Source organism: Stylophora pistillata, chromosome 9 (assembly GCF_964205215.1).
Source record: "Stylophora pistillata chromosome 9, jaStyPist1.2, whole genome shotgun sequence".
In the NCBI taxonomy this organism is placed as follows: Eukaryota; Metazoa; Cnidaria; class Anthozoa; order Scleractinia; family Pocilloporidae; genus Stylophora; species Stylophora pistillata.
This window is the reverse complement of record NC_142527.1, coordinates 22,064,982-22,084,660: the sequence shown is the minus strand read 5'-3', so window position 1 is coordinate 22,084,660 and position 19,679 is coordinate 22,064,982. Positions and strand designations below refer to the sequence as shown.

At 39.4% G+C, this 19,679-nt stretch overlaps 1 protein-coding gene and 1 long non-coding RNA gene across 2 annotated transcripts; one reads left to right on the top strand and one right to left on the bottom strand.

Annotated features, from left to right (window-relative positions):
- The first annotated feature begins 15,975 nt into the window (after positions 1–15,975).
- Positions 15,976–17,404, top strand: LOC148723820 (uncharacterized). The gene has a single exon (XM_088734319.1). It carries the CDS (start codon positions 15,992–15,994, stop codon positions 17,198–17,200), a length of 1,209 nt encoding a protein of 402 aa, XP_088590445.1. The 5' UTR covers positions 15,976–15,991; the 3' UTR covers positions 17,201–17,404.
- A 22-nt stretch (positions 17,405–17,426) lies between these two features.
- Positions 17,427–19,269, bottom strand: LOC148723819 (uncharacterized). Its single transcript, XR_015992035.1, has 3 exons — positions 18,970–19,269; positions 18,817–18,885; positions 17,427–17,891 (listed from the first exon to the last, which is right to left on the bottom strand). It is a non-coding gene; the product is annotated as an uncharacterized LOC148723819 (long non-coding RNA).
- Between the last annotated feature and the right edge of the window lie 410 nt (positions 19,270–19,679).

The following is a 19,679-nucleotide window of genomic DNA, read 5'->3' as shown; positions in this document are numbered from 1 at the left end:
ATCATCCAACATAAAATACCGGTATGCCGGGGAAATAAGCTATTCACGTCTATTTATTTTTCGACCAAGGATCGCTTCGTTCCGCTCAATTTCGCTCCTTTCCTGCAGGAAAGCCATCTCTTTAACACAGGAATAGTCAGTTGACTAGGGGTGTTCACTCTTAAGGAAACTCCGTCGATATCATCCTCAGAAAGAGTGATTTTAGGCGAATTTCCTACAGCCATGGCCGATGTGACATATATTTTTCTCTGATATTCCCGCGAAACCATCACCACCAATGTTGTCACTTTCAAAGCATGATCACATGTCCGTGACAGTCAGCGGTACGTATTGAGGGCTCGCGAGGGAGCTAAAATTCACACTGATCATGCGCAGGACGATCAGCTTGGTTAGATAATGGCGGCTGGTGCAAGAGCCGTGTAAAAATAGTCGGGGCCTCTTTCTTCAGATTCCGCAACGGTTTCTCATCAGATATTCTCTGGGGAAACCAAAAAAAAAAAAAAAAAAAAAGAAGGAAGCAAATTGCTTCCCGAATTTTTTTTTCGAGTGGAGCGCTTGATTTCCAGGCGGAACGGTAAGTACAGAACAAGTTCCTTGCTTGTTGCCTGCTCAACTGAGTAGCCTCGGGTAAAACTGCTTTGAACTAAGAAAAAAAAATCACATTTTATTTCCAGACTCAGTACTTAGTCAAATGGCTAAATTATAGCTCCTTTGACAAAAGTTGGGAAGACGAAGAAAACCTAACGCTCGATCTTGTCAGGTAAGCATAAGCTTAACTTTGCAGTCTTGACATATTCAACTTGGTTGGAAAGCTGAGCGAATCTGCTTCAAATTTACGGTCAGAATTTATAGTTGTCACAGTTGTCGTTACTGATAAATTTTATTTTAGTATTCATTGGACGATTTTCTCAAATTTATTAAATGTGTACACTATTCATTTCTAATTACATGTTTATAGTTGCCAGAACTAGCATGCCTATTATTTTAGAGTTCATTTCACTGCTAGTTAAATATGAAGTAATTTAATATGTTCATCTGAAGGTAAGACAAACGTTAAATTTGAAATCTATTTCCTAATTGACTTGACTATGTTGTTTTTGCTATTTGTTATATTTATAACCTGGTTGCTGACTTAGTTTATATTTTTATTCTTGCAGAGATTATGGCAAACCTCCAGTTCAACCAGACCGGTCGATAAAAGCTATTTAAACAATAGACTGCTTCTGTCGAGAAACTATCGGCTGATAGTTGCCCCGCGGAAATTTGATTTCTTAAAACAAATATGCTAGTTTTAAGAACATCAAATTTCCAAGGGGCAACTATCAGACCGATAGTTCCGAGACATAAACACTCTATTGTTTTTATTGTTCACCACTAAATTTTCTTCCGCGCCTACCGCTTGTCACAAATGTCAATAATTCGTAACCGTACATTGGCTAAATAATACTTTATACCTGTCACAATTGAAAAGTCACTGTTTTTCCGATCTGCCTAACTTCGCGGCCGTCAAACTATTCAAAACTTTTCACGGATGAGTACTATCAATCCAGGTATTTTCCGCGGACGGGCACTCTCCATCCGGGTATTTTCCGCGGGCGGGCACTATGGGCTGATAGCGTCTCTCTACGGATGAACGTTATCGCGTCACGTGATCGATTTAAACCAATAAGAACCGGATAAAATTTAGTGGTGAACTATAATGACACATAACATGTGTCAGTACTGACTAAATTAAATTAACAAAAGTAGGGGTAATGTGGTAATTGACTTTGAGCACGATTGCTTCCGAAGAATTTTTCATGCAAAGGGATGGTTCATAGACATTCTTTCATTTTAAGTTACTTTCTTTGCCATAATTTACAAATGTGGTTATTACACAAAATGTTTCTAGACCAATACCAAAGAATGGTAGGTCTAGCTAAAAGTTAGGTTTCCTCTCAAGATTCTTAGACAAGACAAGACAAGACAAGTCAACTTTATTTAGCCAAGGTGGCCCAGTCTGCTGCGAGGCTGGTATCCTTAAGGGCCCTGGTTTCTATAAAATTTACATATACACATTTCCAATAAAATTACAAAGTTGAATAAAATCTTACAGGCAAAGTTTTTTTTTTTTTGTAGTGCCTTCCAGAGTATCCGCTTTGGATTGACCTCTTTACATATGTATAGCTTATTACATTTTTAAACTCTCTGTAGAGTAAAAGTTTTTTAATTTTTTATAGTTTCATGAGCTGCCACTGTACTCAGCTGACTGTCTTGGATGTGTACTTTCCTGTGCACAAATTTCCTTTTGTTGTTTAATGAGTTCAGCTTTGTTTTTCGGACTGAATCCTTTGGCATTTTTCTCCTTAAGTTCATTTATTAATTCCTTTACTGACATTTTGTCAAAGTCAGGTTCAGTTAGGCTTATGGGCTGTGAAGTATGCAATTCAGGGTCAGCTCATCAACCACTATGTGGTCTAGTTCAATGTTAAGCAGTGGCTTTTTGTCACAGCAATAATTATTTTTTGAATGAGAGGACATTTTGCTGATTTCCTCGAGGGATCTTGCAAGTGGTGGCATGTTTTAGGTATCGTATTTCCTTTGGCAGACAAAACAGACTGTTCAGTTTGAAGAATTGAAAAAGAAAGAGGAATAAAATTTGAATTTCTTGTCATGCGTGCTCCATTGCCATTAATTTTTATTTGTATTTTGTCATCTGTACCAAATGATGGGTTTTGGTGCAGGTAATCCTGGACATATTCCTGGAATAAATCTCCCACCGAACTTACTTTAGCTGCAATGTGTTTCTCTTGGGGTGGATCAATGTGACACATTTAATTTAGGTGATCTCGGCTTTGTTTTTCAAGATAAGACCTAGGGAGACCATCAAATGTTATTGTTAGTTTATGGTAAAAGTTATCTCCCACGCAGAATTTATCAAGCAAGAAAAGAATTTGTTCAATCTTTTCTTTATCTTGCTCTGGAAAGTTGCTATATTTAGAACCTCTAGCATTTTGCCTAGATTCCTGCGAAACCTGCAAGTTGTGAATAACACTTGTGTCCAATTCCAGTACATTTAGGCTACCTAATTCAAGCCCAAAAGATTTGGAAAACCATAAAACTGTATCAGCTATTGAGAGGAAGCATTTAAGGGTTCTTGCCTTCTGTTTTGCTTCTGAAACTTGTTTCCCTTTGTGAGCAGAGATGCCTGTTGCCTCCTCTAAAACTGTAATGTAGTTCTCCAGTTCTCTATTTGATTTCTGGAGCTCCCCTATGACTTTATTGCTCTCGGTTAATGAGACGATCATTTCTTGATCTATTTCTTTTGTTTCCTCTCCTAACTCCTTATGCTTGGCCTTCCATTCTTTAATTTTCTCTCTCATGGACTCCATTTCTTCATGAAATTCTCTGACTGATTTCACTTGCCCCTCGCACACGTGAAATTTTTAAACTTTTTCATCCAAGTCCTCTCTGGCTGCACCTTTGGTTTTCTCATACAGTAGCACAACTTTACCGGCAAGTTTAGACAAATGAATGTTGATTTCATTGCGTGTCGATTCATCATCTGTAAAAGCAAAAAGACCACAAGGAATACAATGTTCCAGCAGATCCACGTAATCGATTTTGTGTGCATTTTCAGTTGAGCCGGCCTGTTCGCCTTCACTTCCGGTAGAAAAATTTTGACTGGAAGTGCCTTCAGCACACGGAGATGCGACGATTTTGTGCCACTCTTTTAACAGTGGAAAGGGTATATCCACGGCAAAAATAATCTCATTCACATCAGCTTTTGCTGTGTAACGAATTTCTAGCTGGTTAACCAAAATGATGTAATTTATTTATACTCCAAATACTTAATTTATTAGTCCCAGGCTCTAAATGAAACGGGGAGGCTACAAAGCATAGAATTGAGATTCTTGGGATGCAAAATGAAGGACGTTGCGCGATCAAAACGATGAATCTACGAGTCCATTACATGGCTCGTGACTGCCTTCCTCTGGCCCTTTAAATCGCGGATTTTAAAGCATCGTCATCGAAAGTATTTTCCCTGATTTTCAGCGTCTTTTGGAACCGGTTTAATGGCAAGGAAACCCTTTTATTTCAAGCTTAAAATGAAGTTTCAGCTGTAAAAAAAGCAAGTGGATTTTTGAAAGGATACCAAAACCCTGCTGAGACCAGTTGACATTTTCGAGAAAATGGGAACTCAGCAAGCTAATAGAGAAGAAATATGGTGGATTTCAAGCATGTTTGTGCTGAGAAAGATTGGACTTGGGAACCGGTTTAACCACTACGAAAATATTAACTACGCGATTCTTCAGGTTGTACGAGATGTTAACTTTGTTTTAAGATTTTTGAACCTTGGGCTGAAGCTTCCAAAGCGATGTAATAAAGAATAATGAATCAAGGTAACTCAAAATCTCACTGTTTTCTTTGTAACGGCTTGAATTACGCGTTTGTATTCTAAGACTGTATTGGGCATCAATGCGCCTACTCGGCGGCCATACTGTCACGGATTTCTGGCCATGAAGCCATCGCATGTTTCTGGCAGATCGTCCGACGCTGTGTTTACGTACGAACTCGACTGCTTTCATGCGACCGATTTTCACTCTGATGGAGGTTTCCTCGGTGTTTTTTTCTTGCACAAAGCAAAACTTTGTGGGAATGGACCCTGGTTTCAAGTTGACCAGCAAGGAACCCGGGATTTTCCTTAAACAGTCGGCTTCAAAGTGGTCGCCACATAGCCATTTCGAAAGCAATTCTTTGTTCTCCTACGGTAAGCGATGCCAGGGCTTTTTGATTTCATGTCTGAAGAGTTTGTACAGCCCTAGGCAATACACCATTGAGGCATTTCGAACAAAAAGTGAAAAAAACAGGCAAGAGGAATTGATTCTTTCTCTAAACACCAACAAAACACGCGAAGCGATCACCACCAAGCCTCGGTTTGACGCTGCGAGAAATTGTTTTGACGTCATCGCGCCTAAGTGCTATTAAAAATTATTCACCGAAGTGGAAGTGAATGGAAGTGGATATCCACCACTTTCATTAACACTGAGATGAAAAATTGTTTTCGTATATACTATACAGAAAGCAAAAAAATAATTTATTTCTGTCGATTTACCAAAAATTGGTCGGAAATTGAATTGTTGACACGCGATTTCGTCTCTTTTGCCGCCCGGAGGTGAGCGGCACTTGCGAATCACTTCCGGACCACCAATCAGCGCAAGACAAAAGAACTATTAACCTGTGTGGTTTATACTAATATTGTAGATATATCTTTTTAATTGCAACGTCTTCGATATTTTAATTACTCAATTTGTAGACTTTTTCCATTATCGAACATCAGAAATACGATTAAATAATGATTCAAGTAGTTACGCGTTTCTTTGTAATGCATATGTACAGGAAAGTACAGCTGAAATTGATCAATCTCCATTTTTATGTACAAGAAACGAAACAAATTACTAAAACATAAGAGTACTCGGTTGAAAAAAAAATGAAAGAACAAAAGATCAAACGACGTATTTTCACTTCTTTTTTATCGAGATGTACATTGCATGCGGCAACAAAGACGGTAAGAGTTTCAAATTACTATCTTACTTTTCCGGTTTTTAAAGATGCTATGATTTAAAAGTAAGTCAAAATCTGGATCCAGCCACCTTAGGACTGGTTATTATCTACTGCCTGAGGGGGGGAGGTTGTGAAGAATTTTGATTGTGTCACACTGCAGTGAGATTTACCTTGTAGTATCCTTATGATCACCCCTCAGTGGCAGTCAGTTTTCTAAGACGACTGATCTTCCCTTCATTGCCCCTGAAAATTATCAACCTCTTAGTCGATAAGTAACAGCAGGAGCCCATCACTTGGAGCAAGCAATTACCCCGCATTCCTGTCTCGGCGTTTTAACAGACTGATCTAGTTTTAGTTTGAATTTACGGCGAATTCTAAAACTCAATAACCAATCACAAGCACGGACTTAATTTTCAACTGACGTCATCATTTCACCGGAAGAAGAAAAAGAAGAAACAAAATGGCGGAGAGAGGCAAAGAATCCTCTGATAGTTCTAGACCTTCTAGCGTAGATTCCAGTGAAGATTTTGAAAGTGGCAGCTCAGAAGAAAGCGGGAATGAAGACGAACCCGATGCGTGCTCGATTTCGCGTCCGTCAGGTTCAAAAAGGAAGAAGAACGATAGCCAGCCTCGATCAACGGGGGAGGCAACAGAAAAACAACAACAAAAGAAGAACAAGAACCAAAAATTTAGTTTAAATAACGACGAACAAGAAGAACTGACCTCCTGGATATTTTGGCAAGAGTACCACATAACCCCTACATTAATTATGCATTCAGTCTTTGTTCAATGGAAGCAGTAGTGGTAACAATAAAACTCTGCAGACTAATAGTATTTGTTTTAAAAATTTGGATTTTTTTTTCTAAGTCTTTTTTTGAAACAGGGTAAGTTTGGCACGTTTTGGCTTTGCCAAACGAAAAACTCAAGTAATTTTCCAGAGGTTTTGGATTTTGTCGCAAGTTTACAGCACTTGCGATTGACTGCTCTAAGCTACCAGATACGCAAAATAGGGTTGAAGCTGTATTCTCAGCAGCGTGGATGAAATTACTATCAAATTTTCGATCTGGAAAGTCTTCCCAGGAGCGTTTAATTGTTGAAAGATTTTTAGTCGGCCAACATTTCAACATCGAAGTGGTCCATGCAGTTATTAGCCTTGTTCATGAATTGGTTTATACCTGTATCTATTCACATATTTAGGGTCGGAAAATGTCTGATACAACTTTTGATACAAAAACATCGAGGCTGTGTACGGAGTCAGACAAAACCCTCTACAGATATTGTGGAGTGGCACTTTACAGAATGATTAAGAGCGTGTCCCTGTAATTTCCGACCACTCGACCTCTGTTTTTCCAGAGGATTATGGCTGTAGCTGGATATGGATTCCGGATTGGCGTAGCCAGTGAGCTCTGATATCTCCAGAGCATTTATCGAGTACGTTGCTCATCGTTCGAAGAGCGATAACGTTCCTAGAAATTTCTACCTGATATCTCCAGTGGGTCGAAATCATCACGGAGCGCTTGGATGACTGTTTTGCGACCACTCGAATTTGTGAATTTGCCGTCTAGGACGCAATACTCTGCATTTGTTTTGCCAATGCATTTCTACCAATTGGAACCATCTTGTACCAGACATTGGATTTTAGGCTCTCAATTGGACTCAGGTAGAAATTTCCAAGAACGTTATCACCCTTCGGACGGTGACCAACGTACTCGATAAATGCTCTGTGCGGATCTCACTCTCCACCATCCATCCTCCTAATCTTGTTGTTATACTTTCTCGCCCGTTTTGTCGCAGTCGGTTGGTCTCCCTGGCGGTTCTTGGTTTGTCGCTCTTTGTATTCGACGCACTGCTCTGTCAAGGTGAAATCACTTAGTTTACAATCATGTTGTTCTTTAAATCCTCTCATTCCTAGGTGTGCGACATTGTTCCACCAGACCAGATGGAGAAGAGAGCGGGAATTTTGAAGGCCGATTGTACCTGACGACCACATCTTTTCAATGTCTTTTAGCTGTTTCAACTGGTTGAGCGGCATTTGGTTTGTTCCCAAGACCCTTTTCCTTCAAATCTTTTTTCTTGATGGATAGCATCGTTGGAACTTCTTCGAACTCAATGGCTGAAGATTTTTCGAGGTTGAAGCTATCTATTGCCGGTGGACATGGACGCTCCAGAAAGTACCTTGGTAAACCATTGCGGTAAGTTTGTAATGTTCCTGGTTCCTATTCTTTGCCTTTATTTTCTTTTGTCGTCTGCCTTATTTCTAGAAAGAAGTGCTAGAGGAGCCGCGGTGATACTTCCTTCGAAATTGCATCGCGATCAATTTGTTTGCCGTGATTTTCACTGTATGGGTACCAATATCAGTTTCAGAAAGAAGAGGAAAAGAGAGCTTATTATAAAGTTTTGCCTGTGTTTCAATACTTGAAATAAAGTAATTATTAGATATGATGAATATATGAAGTTCATATATTTTGAACTGCGGTTATAGATACGTATGATGCACGATCTTCGCAGTAGAGAGCGCTATTGATGCAATAGCGAAAATCAGACCTGAAAAAAATCAGGCCTGTACGGGATTCGAGCCACTGACTTCTGCGATACTAGTGCAGCGCTCTACCAATTGAGCTAACAAGCCAACTGGAAGCAGGCCGTTAAGTTGATTCGTAATAAATCCGTGATGATAAATCAAATATGATGAATATATGAAGTTCATATATTTTGAACTGCGGTTTTAAATGCGTATGATGCACGATCCTCGCAGTAGTTTTTTCTAAGTTCGACAGTAAGTTTGGAACTGATTTTGTTACAAAAAAACAGTTGTAGTACAATAACCCCATCAGCTGTACATGTGTTAGTTTTTGTGTGTATGATATGTCACGGTGATTAACCTTGAAACTGAGTGAAAATTGATACAATTTTCTCACCTTGACCTCATCCCACATCATGACTCCAACTCCTAATGGTCTGGGGTGTCCTTCCTCCTCTCTCTCCTTCTGGTAGTTGACATAGGCTTTGTGTTGACCATAGAGGTACTCATCATCAATACCAGCCTTCTCAGAGCCATCTTTGATTATCTGCTTCAGAGTTTTAGAACGTGGCAGCTGCAAAATATTCAGGTCTCTCAAAGCTTGGTATGCTGATGGGCTTCTGTTGTAGACAGCCGGAGCTACTCAACAATAGAACAAACAAAATGGTAATTTTCAGTAATGGATAGCATCTGCACTGATTGACTGACTGACTTGTGGAGAGGCCTGTAAGCTAACTACTCTGGCTTAGGAAGATAAGTGGATTGCTAAGAAAAATTCATTGATTGATTGATTGATTGATTCATTGGTTGATTGATTGATTCATTTATTCATGCATTGATTGATTGATTGATTCATTCATTCATTCACTCATAAACCGCCTCCCGGTTAGCTCAATGGATAGAGCGCTGGACTGCTGTGCAGGAGGTCGAGGGTTCAAGCCCCGGCCGGACTAACACACAGGGTCTTAAAATAATTGAGAAGAATATGCTACCTTTCTATAACATTAAGAAATGGTTAGATATTCTAGTCTTCTCGGATAGGGACGAATAACTGGAGGTCCCGTCTCTTGCAGGGTTAGGGGTAGGAGACGTTAATTTCCCACACACGAGATTACTGTGTGATGGATGTCCTCCCCTGGGGTGGGATGGGTGGGATTTAGTGGGGGGACTACTCGCATGATTCGCGTATGTTCCGTTCTAGTCCTACCCTACTGCAGTGAAAGTGGCTAGAAAAAAAATCATTCATCCTTCACTCATTCACTCATAAATCATTCATTAATTCAATCAATCAATCAATCAATCAATCAATCATTCATTCATTCATCCATTAAATCAATCAATCAATCATTCAGTCAATTAGTCAGTCGCTTATTCACAGATTTATCAATCAGGAAGTAAAGAGACGAAAGGCTTACATCCCTGAAAGACAACACCCAGCATATGACTGTGGATTTTTTGTTGGTCTCAAAAATTACTTGTATACACCGAATCGAAATATGGCGTACAATTTGAACTGCCATTGTTCTGGACTTACTAGTCTCTCACACATGTGATAATCCTTTTGTGTTTTCCACGTGAAGACGAGGCTGGTAAGTCCAGAACAATGGTAATTCAATTTGGACGCCATATTTCAATTCGGTGTATGACACCCACTTTTATCTATTACTTACCAACTCGTACAGTAACTGATGACCATCGATTGCCATTCTTCCCATTCACTGTTAGTGAAATGAAAACAGCAAGTCAATGCAATTGATCATAAATCATTCATTCATTCAATCAATCAATCAATCAATCATTCATTCATTCATTCATCCATTAAATCAATCAATCGATCATTCAGTTAATCAGTCAGTCGCTTATTCACAGATTTATCAATCAGGAAGTAAAGAGACAAAAGGCTTACATCCCTGAAAGATAACACCCAGCATATGTTTGTAGATTTTTTGTTGGTCTCAAAAATTACTTGTATAACACCCACTTTTATCTATTACTTACCAACTCGTACAGTAACTAATGATCATCGATTGCTATTCTTCCCATTCACTATTCATTCATTATTCACATTCCCATTCACTGTTAGTGAAATAAAAACAGCAAGTCAATGCAATTGATTATAATTAAATATGTATAAGTAATCATATGAATGCGAGTGCAATTATTAAGGATTTACACTACTTGTTATTTTTGAAAATTATCTCAAATTTCAGAGTTTTCAAAACTCACGAGTAGTGTGAATCTGTCATAATTGCTCAAGCTTTCATGGGATTACCCATTTATTACTCATTCATTACCTCACGGAGAAAGTTACGAAAGAGCGTGTTGTTAATCTGCAATGCAGTGCAAATTAACAATTGATGATAGATTTGCCTGCTCTTAGCCAATCACAATGAAGTAATTTTCTCTGTCATATAATAACATATTGTAAAAGACATTAGGAACTATAGTAAAAAATTGAACAACAGCAGCTAGGAATGACAGACAGGGTAAAATGGCTGTGACATTCAAATTATGTGGTGTTTGAATACTTCAGTTGCTATAAGCAGCTGAGATGTACATGTAAACAGATCGAAGCATTACGTGTATAGAACAAAATTACTACGACGAAACTCAGCATTATTCCTTTGATCTTTCAAGAAACTCTCTCGATCTTTCTCCCATATGTCTTTCACTAAGTTTCCAGCTTTACGTCCCTTTCCATCTTTGTACTGGTTCCCTTCATTGACGATCCTAGAATGCTCCTCTTTCCCTTCATTAGAGTTTTCAATCGCCTCTATAAGCTTACGAAGTTCGGAAGACTGTTCTTGTGGCTATTCAATACGTGTTTGTTTATACAGCTTTCTGAATTTCTTGTCCATTCGCGATCGAAGTTGGCGACTGTTACTTAGCCGAAGGGATTTGCTTTAGGGAGACAAATATTGAATTGGGTAATTACTACTGGGATTTCGCCGCTCCTCTCGTTTAGTTGAGTCTAGGGATTGTCTATTTTCGAGTGCGCTTTTCGTATATCGTTCGCAGACGAGACAATTCCCACAGATTTTCTGCAATCGGTCTGAAATCAACTTGCGGTAATTCCAGGGACGTGCCATACTTTGCAGTTTTTCGAGTACAAGGATATTCCATTCAAAAAGCACACATTTTTGGGAACGTAACCCAGTCCTTTACGCAAGTCATGACCATCAAGACCAACCAAGCCCGGGCAAAGAACACGCGTGTTTGAAAGCCATTTGTGAGCCAAATTCACAAGTTCTGCGGACTCCACTGGAAAGCCCAATCTTCCGTCTTCTATTTTCCGAGATCACAAAATTGGGCTATCTAGCCGCCATTGACCATGCGCATAAATTATAAGTCTAACAGGCTGAAATGGACCGGAACTTGGAGAAAACGGCAGATTTCTAGACTCTTCAATGATCAAGGCAGAAGAAGGCGCCGTGGATTCCGCCGGCAACGGGAAGAAATCACCATCCCCTATCGACCGCACTTCCCAAAAATAATCTGAACTCGACAAGGTGGAGGCTTAGGAGGTAAGTGTGGAATTATCTTGAACCTTCCAAGCAAGCTCCTTGTTTTTTTGGGCTTGTTTCTGTGCAATCCTGCAGCGTAAAATATCCTTTAGGGAGGTCGAGGTGTTCGAGGATGAAGACTCACTCACAACTTGCTTGCGTGGCTCCTTGTATTGACATTCTCGATCATGATCATCGCTTCAATTATGCCGCTTCATTATTTATCAAATACTTTACGGCATTACAAAACACAGGAACAACGTCCGAAAAGGGATAAAGTTTGATCAAAAAGAAAACTCCAAAATAGACACTGCGACTTCACCCTGAGGATGAGTCACTACAATCGATAGTTTTTTCCATCTCTCTGCAAGTTGAAAGTGTGATATATATGGCAAAGAATGGTGGGAGACTGAACGTGAAGAAGGGGAGGAATGGAACAAGGAAATGGAGAGAGAATTGGTGCATTCAGCGTATTTTTATTATGTCGACATGTCCACCAGCTGAAACCGCCATTTTGTTCTTACCGATCCGCGCTGACATAGACCGGAAGTCACCTATTTCGCGGGAAAAAATAGCCTAAAAATAGACCGATCTATGAAAATGCCGTGATATAGCCTCAGTATGGTAGTTGCTTGGTCCAAGTAATGGGCTCCTGGTAACGGCTGGTTCCTTAGTAAGGTCATATAGATTAAAAGAGAGAGGGGGAAAGTTATTCTTTAAGAAAGGAAATACCTGAACAATTTTTTTCTTTTTTACTACGCTTCCTTTTGCCTTTCCTTTGATATTTCGAGATGCTTCAGCGACGTTTGTGGATACGAGAGATGATATGGAAGCCATATTGACCTTTATGCTCGATTCTTTGGACGGAGAATGACTATACGAAACGTTGTGGAGTACCTCTCCCCCCTCCCCTCCACCCCCACCTTACCACTTCCCAGACTTCAATTTTCAACTTTTCATGGCTACCACATACAGCATTGTATACACTCAATTGCAAAAACGTTGACACTTAAAGGCGTTTACAGTGAACGATGAGACCCTATGGCTCTCTGGATACACGTATGCACAGTGGTGAATGATGGAAGCTATCCACGCTTTCTTGGAAGAAAAGGAATGTCATAACAAAAGTGTGAGAAAGTGAATCACTAATCGAGTTTCTGCATGCGCATTTCCCATAAAGCTGTTTGGTTGATCCCATCCTTCATGGATCATACATAATGGTGCACTGTTGTGAAGGGCTGAATGTTATTTTGTTTGAGCTGCCTAGCTGCGCATGCTGAGGAGGAGCATGAAAGAGGAGGAGCATGAAAGAGGAGGGGCATGAAAGAAGAGGAGCATGAAAGAGGAGGAGCATGAAAGAGGAGAAGCATGAAAGAGGAGGAGCATGAAAGAGGAGGGGCATGAAAGAGGAGGAGCATGAAAGAGGAGGAGCATGAAAGGTAAAGCTTGCGATTGTGTGTTTCTTTGAGACAGCCGACCACGTTTGCAAAAAGCAGACGATTTCGCTATCTCCATCACGACTTGTTAATAGCAGACCACTCGAAGTGAATCTGCGCGTTGTTGCAGTTGTTTGTTAAGGTCTGGTTAAAAAAATTCGAACACCTTCTGGAATTGAATCTTGGTATTGTTGCATGTGACGATAGGTTTCGCGCCCAAACTGAACTCTCGTGGACGGCACAACAATAACGGGGGAAAACTACCTTTCTAGAGCGACTCGGCTGCGAGAACGGGAACTCGTCACCATTCCCTAGTACAGGCGACCTCTTCGAATGAACTTTTACGGAAGTCAAGGACGAAATAACCTTTGGTATCACAGTAAACTTTATTTTAGATCAGGACAACAACTGACACGACCTCAAGTGTATTCAAGTTTGTAATCTCAGATGTAATGAAGGATGTCAGTAAGGATTTAATCAACGATGTAATTGAAAAACCTTTACAAAGTACCAACTTAAATATTGAACTGGTGTGAGGTTCTATTTTGTTCTTTAAATTGACAATATTTGAGTAAGAGTACGAAAGAACGGAAAGGCCTCTTTGAAGAGAAATGATTTGTATCTAAATATATATATGTCGAAATTGGAAGAAACTTTATGCAGTTAAAAATAGGAAACTTAGGTGAGAATTCACAGCTTTGATATTGACAACGTACTCATGGTAATTACAACAGAGCAGCTAATAAAATAAAATGAAAACTACAATTAAACGTTTCTGCTTATCTAAGCAAGATTGGTGTTAAGTTTGATCGTATGAAAAGAAATTGAAGTTACGAGTATAAACTCAGCTGCCAATTACGTACCATGAGAACCGATTTTGCCAGAAAGATCATTAGAGCTTATGTTTACGAAAAACTTCACTAATAATGAATAACAAAAGTACCGAGATGCAACTGTACAACTTAAGTTGACTATTCAAAACTACTGAGGCTTTTCATCTTTTTAAGACATCACAATGAAAGAAACTCGTATGAATTGAGAACGGCTAGGGTGACGAAAACAACGAAAAAATACGCGCAAACGACCATACGGAAGAATCACTAAATTTTCCCGTAACATGCAGTTGTTTTTAGCTCAGTACTACTGAATTTTTTATTGCACAAGATCATCATTATTACAAAGCTTTGCAGTACAATCAAATTAACACAATCCTGAGCAGGAAGTCTCAGAAGCTTTTGTACGCTTATCTGGGAGACTCCTTGATATTGATAAGACAAGTCTGACGGTCTACGGCTTACAGATTCTGCACATTGATTCGCATTTACACATATGTTACATTGGTATTTAATATACTTCTTTGAACTATTCCTGAGAATATGATTTTTTAAATTTTCGTTTGAAAGTTGATTTTCATTGGATATTTTTTAGATCACTTGGTAAACTGTTCTATATATCAAATCACTGAAAAATAATGCTTCATTTTCTGAGGTTTGTTTTAATACAAGGCTTGTGTATTTTCTTTTTTGAACGAGTGTTTTGATTGTGAACTTATTCAGTAGTCTTGAAATACTTTTTAATGAGATAGGTAACTGACTGTTTGAAAGTTTACTCATTAAAATAGCAATGGTGTAATAATTGACTTGATGAAGTTTCTCGAGGTTTAGCTTAAAGAGCTAACACTCGATGAATTCGATTTTGTTGAAGTTATTTTTAACTGCTACCGAAGTCAGTTGTCGAGGTTTAGCTCAAAGATGCGAACATTAAGAGGCTGTCCACCTTAGAACGGATAAGGAAAATTTCGGACCTTCACCGATTTCCCTGATTTTTACTGTGAAAGTCGATACTCCTATCCCAGGAACAAATATTGCGTTTATTTTGAATCAGTCTGGTTTTTTCATTTTTTACGAGATTTTCAAGGTGGCCTCAAAGGCACCCAGTTTCTTCCTCGGACCTCCATAATTTAGCTACAAAGTCGAACGCTGCTGAAGCCGTAGTTTCAACTCTAACGAGCTTTCTATTTTATATGTCTAAGATCAACCCTCTGCCACTACGTTAACGGTCAAATGATTACACTGTATATATTTTTCACTGAGTTACAAATTTTTCAAAATACTTACCTCGAGCACTGAAATTTGTGATGTGTGAGGTACATGTGGTTGAAAGCTATTTTCTCTTATGTGGTACCTGATCAAATCTATTACAGCCTATAAGCACTTACACCTAATAAGTAAATTATGGAATAAAACTTTTGGGCACTCTTCATGGCGCGCCGCACAGAGCTTTTTGCAAATTTCATAAATATTCGCCATTTTGATCGAAATCAAAGATAACGCAATCCGACCGACAGGTAAATTTGGGATCTGAGAACTTGTTACAAATCATAAAATAAAACTGAAGAGCAGATTTTTATATTGAAAAATACATATCATACGGTGGCTTCAAAGGGACATACACTTTCCTCTCTCTTTTTTTTCACTTGCGACTTAGCTGCTACTTTCTTGCGACTTAGCTGCGACTTTCTTGCTACTTTCTTGCGACTTAGTTGCTACTTTCTTGCGACTTAGCTGCGACTTTCTTGCGACTTAGCTGCGACTTTCTTGCTACTTTCTTGCGACTTAGCTGCGACTTTCTTGCTACTTTCTTGCGACTTAGCTGCGACTTTCTTGCTACTTTCTTGCGACTTAGCTGCGACTTTCTTGCTACTTTCTTGCGACTTAGCCGCGACTTTCTTGCTACTTTCTTGCGACTTAGCTGCGACTTTCTTGCGACTTAGCTGCGACTTTCTTGCTACTTTCTTGCGACTTAGCTGCGACTTTCTTGCTACTTTCTTGCGACTTAGCTGCCTGGTGCATCAGCCGGCCAGGTTGTTTTATTTGAAAACAACGTAGACTCCTATAAACAATAGGTAGTCTGTTTTGCCTTGGCTTTACAGTATAGCTATGAAGTTTTTCGCCGTTTTCTTTTTCATTTCGGTGTGCTCTACATCGATGGCAGTGCTTCCATCTTACTCTCCGGCAATAAGGAACAATGCAGTAATACGCGACGAGATAATCAAGGACTACTTCAATCTTGGGCTTACTGCACCTGAAATTGCATTATTTCTCGTAAGTGTACATGGTATCGGGATCTCGTTAAGACAATTGAAAAGAATACTTAGACGGTTGGGATGTACAAGACGTCGGCGTCGAAGTAATTTGAATGAGGTGGTAGAAGCAGTCGAGGAGGAACTGAAGGGGAGTGGAAGCCCTCTCGGATATCGAGCAATGCATCAGAGACTCATCAATCAGCACGGTCTTGTTACTACGAGGGAAGTCGTTCGACATGTTTTGAGGGTTTTTGATCCTGAAGGGGTGGAGCATAGGTCACAGCATAGACTACGACGACGAATTTACAGATGTAAAGGACCAAATTACTTATGGCACATTGACGGCTACGACAAACTAAAACCGTTTGGATTCTGCATTCATGGTGCAATTGATGGCTTTAGTCGAAGGATCCTATGGCTGGAGGTTGCATCTTCGAACAACGACCCTCGTATAGTAGCTCAATATTTCTTAGACTATGCAAGACAGTTAGGAGGTACGGCAAGGATAGCACGTGGAGATAGGGGATCTGAGAACAGGAACTTAGCAGCTATTCAGCGTTTTTTTCGGCGGTCCATGAATGACGACTTTGCAGGTGATAAAAGTTTCATGTATGGGAAATCTACAGCAAACCAAAGAATTGAAGCATGGTGGGGACGTTTGAGGCAAGGATGTGCAGAATGGTGGATTACATTTTTTAAGGACTTGAGAGATTCTGGTTTGTATCACGATGATGATATAATACACCGCGAATGCCTGAAGTTCTGTTTCATGGATGTCATACAAAGTGAACTACACAGAGCTGCACTGGAATGGAATGTTCACCGAATTCGACCGTCTAGCAATGTGGAATCTCCGTCGGGAAAGCCAGATGTACTCTACTTCGTTCCAGCATCAGCTGAGAGCCAAGATTACATGACTCCTGTTGACATCGACGAAATCGAAATCGCACAGGATACGTGTGCCGAGCAACCACAAGCGAAAGGATGTCCCTACTTTAAAGAGCTCTGCGATCTAATCATGGAGGATGAAGGTCTAGAACCAGCTACAACAGCAGAGGAAGCTCTACAACTGTACTTAGATCTACTGGACCATATTAATGCCATACCATAGAAGAATGGTTGAATTTCATTCCTGTTCACAGGCTACCCAGCATGAGCAGTGTTTTTGGTACACTCAAAAACAAAGCTTTGTATGCGGTTAGTTAAGGGGCTATGTTAGGTTCGCAAATATTCAGTGTGGCCAAATGTACATCGGAAGGTATTTATTGTTGGTCAGATCTAATGCCGCTATCATTTTGTAGCTAGATACCGAGCCACACAAGTAAATTAATTAAAAATGCTAATTAAAATCAACTTTATTTCTTCTCTGTTTCCAACATGTTTTCTAAATGTGGAAAGGAACTTAAACTCTTGACGCTAAGAACGGATTATTTTCATTCATAAACTACACACCTGTGGGGGAGAGAAATTGCCTGACCCACCATTCACACTCTTTACAGTACAGTGTATTATAAAGATATCATCTGGCCAGGTAATTCGAAATCTATGAACTCAACAAGGTAGAACAGCAAAGTAAATAGCAGGTAACGAACTATTTTCCATTCCATTTTAAAAGTGTTATGTTAACACAACCTATTAGAGTACACATGAATGACATGTATAAAAAGAAAAGAATAATTAATCCCCTATTGCAATGAGCAGCATTATCCTTATTATCTCAGTGCAAGTATGTCGCCCCCGCAAACCGAACCAAGAGCTTGCAAATCTCCATCTGTTGCCATCCTCACAGCTGTAAAGTCCATCTGTAGTAAGGAAAAATGAGTTTATCTTAGAGTCAAACTAGTCAAGTAAAATAAGCCACTTGAGGTGTAATACGAATACGTAAACTTGAAAAAAACACACAAAATACTTGCAGGTCCTATGGGTATATTTCCCAAGATAAGAAACACAAAAAGGAAAAAATGGCAACAGATACTATAGAATAATACATGGATGTACACAGATATGGAAGTGCTCAACTCAATATATCATGTACAGCAAACAAATAAGATCTTGAGTTTATATGGAATTTCTCTGCAAGTGTCCAACTTAATATATCAAGCAGTAAATAAGTAAGATCTTGAGTTTAATGCAAGAAGAGAAATTCCATATGTATACAAGCAACATTTGCCGTATATCATGTTCAACATGTACATGCCATATATCAGGCCCAACGTTTGCCCTACATCAAGTTCATCTACTTTGGAATGTTACTTAAATTAGTGGGCAAAGGACTACATGCTTGTCCAATTTGGAAGCAATTAAATTAAAAAAAAAACTTTTTTTCTCTCATCCAATTATTTCCAAATCAGTTACCTTGGATTCAAGGAATGATAAATAGCTACCAATAAAAAAATTATTTTGTATGCAATAAAATTAACTTCACTAAACTCGTTTGGGAGTAAAATTTCTTTCAAATTATAAACGCAAAACCGAGGTTAGTCTGGCTAGTTTTAATACTTACAAAAAAAAGTTAATTGGCAGCCATTTATGAAAAGGGTCAAAACTATTCCTAGTGAAGCACAAATAACCGTCCCATCTTGAAGTTAAATGATTAAAGGTTTCTCGAATGTAAACCAAACGTAACAAGAAGGTAAGGAAAGTGTAAAAAGACAATCTGAGATATCAAATTTAAGTGCGCCACAATCTCGAGTCCAGTACAGGAAACGGTTGGTAATAAATTCTTACCCTTTCGTCTTTAAACTGTTGGCAAACGCCATCTTTAATCCCACGTTTTTCTTTTAAAAAAATGAAAATCTAAAGAGAATGAAGCCAAATATAAGTTTTTGTACCTTCAGCATTTCTAATTTGAACGAATGACAGGAGAAAGTGTCAAAATACCTGGTTCGGACCTCCGGAACTAGCTGTTCTCCTAGAGAATCCATGTTGTTTATCGGCAATGCAACCTAGCCTGCGTCCCACTCGGCCCAGCTAGGTAGCCAGGCAGCTAAGTCGCAAGAAAGTAGCAAGAAAGTCGCAGCTAAGTCGCAAGAAAGTAGCAAGAAAGTCGCAGCTAAGTCGCAAGAAAGTAGCAAGTCGCAGATAAGTCGCAAGAAAGTAGCAGGAAAGTAGCAGCTAAGTCGCAGCTAAGTCGCAAGAAAGTAGCAAGTCGCAGATAAGTCGCAAGAAAGTAGCAAGCAAGTCGCAGGTAAGTCGCAAGAAAGTAGCAAGAAAATCGCAGCTAAGTCGCAAGAAAGTAGCAAGAAAGTCGCAGCTAAGTCGCAAGAAAGTAGCAAGTCGCAGTAAGTCGCAAGAAAGTAGCAGGAAAGTAGCAGCTAAGTCGCAGCTAAGTCGCAAGAAAGTAGCAAGTCGCAGATAAGTCGCAAGAAAGTAGCAAGAAAGTCGCAGCTAAGTCGCAAGAAAGTACCAAGAAAGTCGCAGCTAAGTCGCAAGAAAGTAGCAAGAAAGTCGCAGCTAAGTCGCAAGAAAGTAGCAAGAAAGTCGCAGCTAAGTCGCAAGAAAGTAGCAGCTAAGTCGCAAGAAAGTAGCAAGAAAGTCGCAGCTAAGTCGCAAGAAAGTAGCAGCTAAGTCGCAAGTGAAAAAAAAAGAGA

Bases quoted from the DNA above. Each gene is read 5' to 3' on its own strand.
- LOC148723820 (XM_088734319.1), top strand. From the start codon at position 15,992: ATGGCAGTGCTTCCATCTTACTCTCCGGCAATAAGGAACAATGCAGTA.